Source organism: Camelina sativa, chromosome 17, assembly GCF_000633955.1.
Source record: "Camelina sativa cultivar DH55 chromosome 17, Cs, whole genome shotgun sequence".
Classification (NCBI taxonomy): Eukaryota; Viridiplantae; Streptophyta; class Magnoliopsida; order Brassicales; family Brassicaceae; genus Camelina; species Camelina sativa.
In genome coordinates this window covers 33,301,015-33,311,524 of record NC_025701.1, presented here as the reverse complement: position 1 = coordinate 33,311,524, position 10,510 = coordinate 33,301,015, and the positions used below count along the sequence as shown (strand labels likewise).

General features: G+C 37.1%; 3 protein-coding genes across 6 annotated transcripts in view; 1 reads left to right on the top strand and 2 right to left on the bottom strand.

Annotated features, from left to right (window-relative positions):
- LOC104758761 (cation/calcium exchanger 4-like) overlaps nucleotides 1-2,753 on the bottom strand; it is a 3,581-nt gene extending 828 nt beyond the window's left edge. Inside the window, exon 1 of one of the 3 annotated variants that reach the window (XM_019239777.1) lies at nucleotides 940-2,753. In XM_019239777.1, the coding sequence (XP_019095322.1) occupies nucleotides 940-2,456 (1,517 nt within the window). In that variant the 5' untranslated portion in view covers nucleotides 2,457-2,753. Of the gene's footprint in view, nucleotides 1-236 lie in introns of those variants that run through there. The other 2 variants (XM_010481694.2, XM_010481693.2) reach the window with 2 other exon arrangements.
- LOC104758760 (aldehyde dehydrogenase family 7 member B4-like) lies at nucleotides 3,069-6,493 on the top strand. Of its 2 annotated transcripts, none has more exons than XM_010481691.2 (15): nucleotides 3,069-3,228; nucleotides 3,322-3,469; nucleotides 3,565-3,651; nucleotides 3,742-3,873; nucleotides 4,057-4,129; nucleotides 4,296-4,318; nucleotides 4,413-4,476; nucleotides 4,563-4,608; nucleotides 4,875-5,055; nucleotides 5,136-5,312; nucleotides 5,399-5,563; nucleotides 5,657-5,797; nucleotides 5,873-5,970; nucleotides 6,060-6,209; nucleotides 6,305-6,493. In XM_010481691.2, the coding sequence occupies exons 2-15, from the start codon at nucleotides 3,332-3,334 to the stop codon at nucleotides 6,357-6,359; spliced, it is 1,530 nt and encodes a 509-aa protein (XP_010479993.1). In that variant the 5' UTR covers nucleotides 3,069-3,228; nucleotides 3,322-3,331; the 3' UTR covers nucleotides 6,360-6,493. The 2 variants fall into 2 exon arrangements, with proteins under 2 accessions (XP_010479993.1, XP_010479994.1); XM_010481692.2 differs by having other exon boundaries at nucleotides 3,316-3,469.
- LOC104758759 lies at nucleotides 8,285-9,650 on the bottom strand. Its single transcript, XM_010481689.2, has 2 exons — nucleotides 9,155-9,650; nucleotides 8,285-9,040 (listed from the first exon to the last, which is right to left on the bottom strand). The coding sequence occupies exon 2, from the start codon at nucleotides 9,032-9,034 to the stop codon at nucleotides 8,555-8,557; it is 480 nt and encodes a 159-aa protein (XP_010479991.1). The 5' UTR covers nucleotides 9,035-9,040; nucleotides 9,155-9,650; the 3' UTR covers nucleotides 8,285-8,554.

Sequence of the window (10,510 nt, the reverse complement as noted above, 5' to 3'; positions counted from 1 at the left end):
TCGATTAGTAAATCTAATTATTAACTAAGCAATAATAAATAGTGTATGATACTATTATTGGTTAAACTCGTCTATTCGAGATTACAAATATTGTTATAATTTGTTTTCTTCAACACGTTATAAGTTATTTTTATAAAAAGTATGTTACGTAACATGAAAATTTTAAATAATATAAACAATTATTTTGTTTGATACTGAAAATATCGCACTACCACGTGACGATGTACAATTGGGAAGATAGCGAAACAACATTATTGAGTTGAGTTGATAATCTCGGCCCATTAGTATCAAGGCCCATCAATCTCCATTTTCGAATACACGGTCCAAGGCAACGACCTAGATCCAATGGCTAAGATTCATTATCAGTTACATTCAATGTAATACAAACAAACATTTACTTCAGAACCAGTGGGATATCTCTAACTAGATGATGAATACAATAAGGAGCCAATACAGGAGCTGGTTACATTGGCGTTTCAAGAAGCCCAAGGTATGAATCCCATGGCGGAGCTGAGCCTGAACGTGACAAATATCAGATACAATGCGATCAGACCAATGCCCATCACTTTGCTCGGTCGCATCTCGTTGCGAGGGAGCATCACAAGAGCCCAAATCAAACCAAATATTAGAAATCCAAGAGTGTAGAACAAGCTATTGTCTTTTGGAATCATGTAAGTCTCTGGACTCTTCGACCAAGCACCAAGAAACATCGACATACCTAATCCAACAAGCGTGTTGAACATTGGACCAGCGTAGCAACCTGATAATGCGATTTGTACGCCATCTCCACCATTCATCGACAATGCGATGTTTGACACTAAGTCACCCATTGAGTTTCCCCAAGCAAGTACGGTTAGACCAAGTATCGACGGGTTGATTCCATAGATTCCACCAAATGTAACCAAAAGAGCAACAAGTTCGTTTGCAATCATGTAGAACCATACAATGCTCATGATGAATCCACCTAGTACCCAAGGGATCAAGTATCTTTGAGGCGGACGATCTAGCTCTGTGTTTTTGTATGCAAGAAATCCAAGAGTAGTTCCAATCGCAATACCGATAAGGTAAGCTACAATGCTAGCTTGAAGACTCGTATCATTTTGGCTGCTCCAAAGAAAGGAGAGTAGGACAGGAGCTAATGAGACACTAGCCACAGCGTACGTCTTTGACCAGCTATCTTCCTCGATTAAAGGGATTGTTAACCGTCTAGGAACAGTCAATGGCATTTCAAGCATGGATGTGACTTTCAAACATAACGAGCTCTCGACTTCTGCACCGTCTTCAGTCCATCCCCATGGAGGTCTTTCTTCATCATTTGCATTTGCTTTTGCGAAATGATTTGAATAGATGGCTACATTTGTAGCCCACATCCACTGTGGTAGAGAATCATGCAGCTTAGGTGGACCTTCCTCGGTGTCAAGTTCTAGCAAGGGGCTGTACATAGGAATATCTTCTTCAACACTTGGGGAAAACACACTTCCTTGCATCGGGAGCAAAGGCATAAAAGAATCCAGCTTCAACCTCCTTGAATGTTTCCTCAAAATCTCATTTGCAGCAACAAGAGAAGCATATAACACATAGATAGAGACAAAGGCAATGGCGATACCCACTGTCACTTTACCAACCATCAAAATCACCATCAAAGCCACCAATGTGAAAAGGAAGAAGCTCAAATCCCTGATGAAACATTTCTTATCGATCTTAACTTCTTTATCCGCAACACAAAGCGAAACAATCCCAACAACAATACAAGTCACAAACACCGCACCACCCAAGACGCTGTTAAGACCAACTTCCCCTTTATCCGAACCAACAAAAGCAGCTATACTGGCAAACACATCAGGGGCTCCGTTACCAAGCGGAAGTAGAGTAACACCAGCAACAGTTGGAGGCAACTTCAAAAGCTTAGAAAGCTTCTCCAACGAACAGCAGAAGTAATCTGCAGCAGTGTTACCCAACAGATAAAAGAGAGCCACAAGCCACACCCCTAACACAACATAACCCAATATCCTAAACTCTCCGCAAGAGCAATAAAAGAAGTTGAGGTAATCAAAGAACCCATCTGGAGAACATACCGGGTTTGATTTCAAGAACTCACATTCATCAGCATAACCTCTGTGTTCATGTAACCCAGAGCACGATACAGTAGTACTATCACCACCACCACCACTACCACTCAAGGTGTTATTATTATAACCAGAAGAACCATGAGTGTCATCAACTTCACTCATATGTCGACGAGTTACAGTAAACTTGCTAAACCCATTACTAAACTGACATTGGGAAACAGTTCCTCTACCACTAGCATCAACTAAAGACAGATTCTTTAATAAAGGGTTCCTGAGTATACCGCTCTGATCAAAGAAGAAGATGAATATAATTACAGCGCAAAGCCCATTGAAAACCCCGCGAAATCTGGGATTGCTCGAGCTATACATGAAATTCACAGCTCTCATTCTCCTCCAAATCCAAAACCTTGTCTCGTATCAACAGAACAATTTACCCACCATAGATGATCCAGAAACGAACCAGAGCCTAGGGTTTCCAAACAAAAGTGTGAATTTTTTGGAAACCCTTGGATTCTGGGTTTGGATTGAATCCAAAGGTTGAGTTGCTCACCGAAATGAATCGTCGTGATCTGCGATCAGCAAAGCTTGTTCTCCTCACGGCAAAATCGAATCGATCGGTGAAGAATCACTAGTGTCCGTCGGATCCTTTACTTGGTTAATTAGAATCCTAATCGGGTGGGTTGATTTGATCCGGAACTGAACTCGTTGTTAATACTTAATACCAAAGTCAAACGGGAAAGTTTTTTTTTTTTTAGCTTACCCGGAAAACCAAATGTTAAACCGGTTTGAATAATTTAATGGGCCGGGCCATTAACAGGCCTGGTAAAGAAAAATACAAAAAGGATGGTAAACGTGGCAATGGCGATAACAACAACAAAGAACTCTGATTCCGGCCCGGAAAACGAAAAGCGTAGGACACGTGGCAAAACCATTTATTAATATAGATACGCCAAAAACGTAAAAGTGGAAGTGGTAAAGGATGAACACAGCAGCTCAGCTATCGCCTTCAGTCCAATAATCAATCAGTCGTTGTTATTGAAGCTCTCTCTTTTAACCAAAGACGTACACGTCTCTCTCTCTTTCTCTCACTCCCTTTTATTTAAGCCTTCCGTGATCAAAGCTAAACCCGAAGCCTCACTTCTTCTTCGATACGATCAAGGTGATTAATTTTCTCTGATCTTTGAGGAGTTCTCTTTGGGGGTTGTCGTTACAATCAATTTCATTCTTTTATTCCATGATTGTGCAGATAGAGAAAGAGAGAGATGGGTTCAGCGAACAAGAAAGAGTACGAGTTTCTGAGTGAGATTGGGTTGTCTTCTCACAACTTAGGTTGTTACGTTGCTGGCAAATGGCAAGCTAACGGACCTCTTGTTTCCACTCTCAATCCTGCTGACAATCAGGTTCTGTGTTCAGAGAGTGACTTAGATCTCTGATTCTTGTTTGTGGATTTAATTTGGTTTAGTTTTGCTCAGTAATCACTTTTTGACTGATGCAGCCAATTGCACAAGTTGTGGAAGCTTCTTTAGAAGATTACGAGCAAGGTTTGAAAGCTTGTGAGGAAGCTGCTAAGATATGGATGCAGGTTTTCATTTTCACTTAACTTCTTCATTAAGCGTATGGTTTTCCAAATTCTTTTGAAAGGCAAAATTGCTTACGGGATATGTTGGTATAGGTTACGGCTCCAAAGAGAGGTGATATTGTGAGACAGATTGGAGATGCACTTAGATCAAAACTTGACTATCTTGGTCGTCTTCTTTCACTTGAAATGGGAAAGATCCTTGCTGAAGGTATTGGTGAAGTTCAGGTACTCTATGTTTGCTCTGCTAAGCGTTTTGAAAAATAATTATGCTTTCAACACATTTTTTAGTGATAACTCTGTGACACATTTTACAAAAAAAAGGGGAGCATATGATATGCTACTACTATCAAACTGAGCAGCATCTTTCTTAAACGGCTTCAAGTAACACATTTAGTGCAACCTTTGCAGGAAGTGATTGACATGTGTGATTTTGCTGTGGGTTTGAGCCGACAACTCAATGGTTCCGTCATACCTTCAGAACGTGAGTTCTGCCTTCTTCTAGTATAACAAATGTTCTCCTAGATTACTTATATTTGAAGTCAAATTTCTCCTTTTAAGGCACTTGGATTTGGAGATACTTGTTTTCCTGTTTTCCATATCTTACCGAAAGATTGATCTTCTAAACTCGTATCATTTCTTCGTTTCAGGCCCTGAACACATGATGTTGGAGGTGATTGCAAGTTTCTTTCCTAGGATTTATGTACTAGTATTATACTTCTCTGTGGGCAGCAGTATTAACATACTGCTTGGATATTGTAACACAGATGTGGAATCCTCTTGGCATTGTTGGTGTTATCACAGCTTTTAATTTCCCATGTGCTGTACTTGGTAAGTCTTTTGTCACAATTTCAATGCAATACGAAATTTTGTGTGTGTCTTTCCTGTAGTATATCTACAATTTTGTGTTATTGCAGGTTGGAATGCTTGTATTGCACTGGTCTGCGGTAACTGTGTTGTCTGGTAAATAACGAAATTTGCCTCTGAATAGTGCTCTGAAATTCACCCTTGTAGCTGCTTTAAGGGGTTAAAGTACTATATAAGAACCTGAAATTAACGATATAGTGTTTACAGTTACTATCTATTCTCTACCTAATCGTCAATGTTGCATAAACGTTTCCTAGATGACATAATGTTGAGAGTGTGCATAATAGTGACATAACATTAATGTTGACCATAAAAATTCTCTTTTGGTTTGATTAGTGTAGTTAACACATGTGATTCCACAGGAAAGGTGCTCCAACTACACCGTTGATAACTATTGCAATGACCAAGCTAGTGGCAGAAGTTTTAGAGAAGAACAATCTACCAGGTGCCATTTTTACGGCCATGTGTGGTGGGGCTGAAATTGGTGAAGCAATAGCCAAAGACAAACGCATTCCCTTAGTATCCTTTACTGGAAGCTCCCAGGTACTACTTTTACTATAATACACTACCCAAGTGAGCCTGCTCTTCACTGTCTCCTGTTTGAATATTTTGATTATGCACAGGTGGGTTTAACGGTGCAACAAACAGTGAGTGCAAGGTCCGGAAAAACATTGCTTGAATTGAGTGGAAACAATGCAATCATAGTCATGGATGATGCTGACATACAGTTAGCGGCTCGATCTGTTCTGTTTGCTGCTGTTGGAACGGCAGGTCAACGTTGTACAACTTGCCGTAGGCTGGTAAAATTTGTTAATCCCCTTATAGCTTTGTTGCTACTACCTTTCCTTTTGCTTAATGCTTTAAATGTTGTTCTTGTTTTTTTAAGCTTTTGCATGAGAGTATCTACGAAAAAGTACTTGAGCAACTGATTCCTTCATACAAACAAGTCAAAATCGGTAATCCTCTTGAGAAAGGGACATTGTTGGGACCATTACATACTCCTAAATCAAAGAAGAACTTTGAGAAAGGAATCGAAGTCATCAAATCCCAGGCAAGTACCTCACATTCTATGCGTTGCAATATAATATACAACAGCTAATAATGTTAAACCTTACCAACTTTCACTTTTCTCTTGCATTTGCAGGGCGGTAAAATACTAACGGGCGGTAAAGCAGTTGAAGGTGAAGGAAACTTTGTGGAGCCTACGATAATAGAGATATCAGCAGATGCTGCTGTTGTTAAAGAAGAGCTCTTTGCTCCGGTTCTCTATGTTCTAAAGTTTAAGGTAGTAAAAACTCTCTAACATCATCCACTTTCTTCAGGAATAGACCTTAATTTTTTTTACTTTTTTTGGGGACAGTCCTTTGAAGAAGCTGTTGCGATAAACAACTCGGTTCCTCAAGGTCTAAGCAGTTCAATATTCACTCGCAAACCCGAAAACATCTTCAAGTGGATCGGGTAAGTGCTATATAAGAAGTGAAAAAAAAACAACTCCTCAATCTTTCAAGTCAAGTTTACTTTTTTCACTGTGTTGGTTTGACTACTAGACCACTGGGAAGCGATTGTGGCATCGTGAATGTGAACATACCGACGAATGGAGCTGAGATTGGCGGAGCTTTTGGTGGCGAGAAAGCGACTGGTGGTGGTCGTGAAGCTGGAAGCGACTCATGGAAACAGTACATGCGTCGGTCCACTTGGTAAAATTCTACTCCTTCATCTCTTCTCTTCTTAGTTTCCGGTTTATGTTTTTGATTTTAGATTCGTTGAAACGGTCCACTTAATCTTTTGACAGTACGATCAACTATGGGAACGAGTTACCTCTAGCGCAAGGCATCAACTTCGGTTAAGTTCTGAGAGATTTACCGGGTTTAATGTTATATTGTCTCCAATTTCGGATGCTTGTATTGTATGCGTTTTTTTTTTAACTTTAAAAATGATAAATCGCAATAATAATACTTAAAAAAGTTATTTCGACTATTAATTTAAAGATTAATCTGATTAAAGTTTAAGATAATGATTAGTCGGGACTAATCATGGGTGTAATAAAAAATCGTTTCCTGATGTTATCAGTCATATACCATTTCAAGATGCTGATGCTGAATAGATAGGTATACAAAGAACGGTTTGTATACCATACCTCTTATGTGCAGCATAATTATCAAATAATATACACAAGTAATAAATAGTATATGTTATTTTTATGTCAACTTAAATAAACAAGAAAATTCCCAAGTACACGTAAGATACATGAAAATGATCTCTTTGAATACGTTTGTACCGCATAATACAACGCATTATTCGTTTATAGTGATGCAAACGTTTATTTCGTGGAAGTCGGCTAAATTTGTTGTCCAATTCCTTTGTTTCGAGAATTTAAAATTAGTGGAACCTGGAATCTTCTTCCTCTATTTTCACGATATGGATTAATGATTATTGAAGACTTTAATTAGAGTAGAAATAATTAGGTCCTACAAAATCCAACCTGACTGTACGAGTAATCTTATCAATAATAATCCATTAGGCATTTGCACATGCAAGGTCGTAATGGCTAAACGGATCCACTTAATCAAGAAAACGATTTTAAGCAAATACTAATAATGTCAACAATAATTGTGAACTAACAATTATGACGGTTTCAATTGATTTCATTATGACGTTTTTAGTGCGATTATAGAAGACATTAATCAATTAAAAGAAATCTCCATTGTTTTTATTAGGCCTGGACCTTCGGATATCGGATGGATTTTTTGGATTTTGGATTTTTTGGATATTGACTCTACCATCCATTCGGGTATTTATAAAATTCGGATCGGTTTCGGTTCAGATAATTCACATTTCGGATCGGTTCGGATATGATTATCGATGACCAAAATTAAGCCAAAAGTTATTGGACAATGTTTTATTCGAATACTTTTTAATCATATTGTATCCAAATAACCATACTAATGGAGTATTAAAAAAAGATAGAAATTAAGTAAATGATAAGGTTATCATAAAACCATACAAATACATAAAAGATAGGGAGAATAGCACTCTGACCTACTTTCTCACATGTTCGGTTATATTCGAACTATTTTCTATATGAGACATATCTATCAGAATATCAAACTATTTTTTATATGTTCGGTTATATTCGATATCTATTGGATATCGGCTTGGATCGGATAATATATAATATCCAAAATAATGAAAGCCAAGAACCGATCGGTTATTTCCTTAATATCGGTTCGCTTATTTCTGTTCGGATACGGTTCTGATTTTCGGATTCAGATTTTATGGCCAGACCTAGTTTTTATATAAATTTGCTTTTCAAGCAAACAAAAATACTAAAAATCACATTATGCAAATAAATGGATATATAATTTCTTATAACATTATACTACCTCATAAATGATATCCAATTGACATAACTTTTGAAATAATTTAGTTCTGAAATTTTCGTTGTTTAAATTTTTATTATCATTGTATAATTTATTGCATTACGAAACTATCCAGTATTATTATCGGAGCTAATATTTCTCATTTTTTTTCTTATTAATCATAGTAGTTGTCCGTTGTCACACACAATCTTAGCCTATGAAAAAACATATATACATAGAGGGTGTATTCAATCTAATATTCCAAGTAATTTGAGTTTTCAAGTAATCGAAATATACAAACTATTTTGAATAACAGTACATTTTTAAGAATAACATATAATTTATAAATTTATAAATTATTTTAAATATCAAATTAAATACACCCACTTATAGTCAAACCACTCCTCTTGAGGTATATAAAAAATAATCACTCATATTAACAAATTGACATGGTCATATTATATCAAAGTACACAGTCAAACGAACCGATACCTAAACTTCTCGAATTTTTTTTTCTGTACATTTCATTTTAATTAATTTTATATTTTCTTCGGATTTTAAATAAACAAATATTTCCAACAACCTTCTCGAGAAGATCTCACACTCGCGCCGCGCGCGCGCACACACTTTCCTTCTTCGTCTCTATTCCATTAGATACCTCTCCGGAAATAGAATATTCGGATCTACGCACCACCTGACAAAGCAGGCAAACAGCTTCCACCTCCACCACCGATCACCGCCGCAGCACAAATCTCCCCACCGTCTATAGCCGCAACACTCCTCGGAGACGCCGTCGTCGCTGCTGACGCCACGACACTCAGCGGCAAGTTCAGAATCAGTCTTCTCCTGAACATTTCTCCGATCGCCGATATTAAATCAACCTTCTTCGGAGACAGCGAAGCAACAAACTCGCCGCATAACTTCATGTGAACCGCCAAAGCCTCGTCGAGTCCGATTCGTCTCTCTTTTTTATTACCCCAACGAAACATCTCGTACTTTACGGCTTCGGAACAGAGACCGCAGATAAAATTTCCCGCGTAAAGATTCCGAACGGTTTCGATATAAACCGCCGTGTATTCCTCCGTCATACAGCAACATTCGCATCTCGCGAATTCTATCTCCGACGGCTTTGACTCGTTGATCGTCATTAAATTCGTAGCCATATGTCTCTGTTATCAAAAGAAAGAAACATCAAAGTTAGCCATTTTATAAATTAAAAAAAGACAGAGACTAAATTAAAAAAAGACAAGACGAATCTGATTCATCTTTATAACATAACTAACCTTTTCGTACTCCGAATCTGTTGTGTAAAGTGTAATGATATCTATCTATATATATGTATAGTTTGTGTATGTTAGATATGTATGTATGTAAAAGAGTTTACTATATAAAACCTATCTCTCTTTCTCCCACTCTGCAACTTGAACTTCGCTGTAGAAGAGCTCACAAAACAAAATCATTTTTTCTTCTAACAAGAGGAACTTGAAAGTTCAAACCAAGCAAGACACAAAATTCATAATCTTGAGGATATATATATATATATATATATATATATTTTCTTTTTGCTTCAACTTTTTATCAAATCACAAGTGGAGGTTTTGTTTTGGTGGAGACGAGGAGAAAGAAGAGAGATTTTTGTTTTGATCAAGGAGAGAAAATATTTGATTCTTGGAGAGAGCTGAGCGATCGTCGAAATTTAAAGGAAATGTGTAAATTTCTTAAGAGACTCTTCAACACAATCATTTGTTGTGTGGCCTTGTGGGTCGACCATAGATATTAAAACAATAATAACCAAAAGGAGAATAATAAGACAAATGTTGATTTGTTAGTTAATATTCCACGTAAGCATATGTTTTAGGCCAATTATATCGCTGCCAGTGTGTAGGAAATTACTACCAGTCAACAATGCTAATGCCAGTAATATTTTTTTGTCATCGCCAGCTAAGCTGTTATTATTTTACTACTACTAATTTGATTATTTAGCAGCAAATGTTTAAAGTTTGACCTGCAAAACGTAAGTTTAGAAATACTTACGTTTTAAATTTATAATTTTCAAGATGGCGTTTTTATCCAAATATTTTTACTGATTAATTTTATATTTTTCAAACCCCAAAAAATCTAACCTTGAAAACAATTTAAAATTTATTTGGTCCGAACCGGGTAAGACACACTTCAGAAATGGACAGGCTGTGTAGACACCCAGTCAGTCACTCGTGAATCCAAAAATTATGAGAGTGAACAAATGGGGAGTAGCCACGTGTACTAATAGTTAAAGCGTGCAAGAAACCCTCGACACGAACTTTCTCTAATTATTGTTCCCAACACATCACAGATCGCTTTGCCTTCTTCGAGAAGATAATCACCAATTCACCAAACAAGGTTCGTAGATACTTTTAATGTTTAACTAGATTGGTTCAAACCATTTCTTTTAGGATTATTATAGTATCAAAAGAATTGGTTTAAACTTCAAACCATTTATCTCATTCATAAAGTTTTTAACAATTGACAGATTCTCATACCGTAATTTACCTCATATTATGCACCACCATCAATCCGTCTCTACCTCATATCAACTCATTTTAAAGATGAATTCAAACCTAAACATAGGTATTTGTATTAGGCTACACAAGACAAACCTG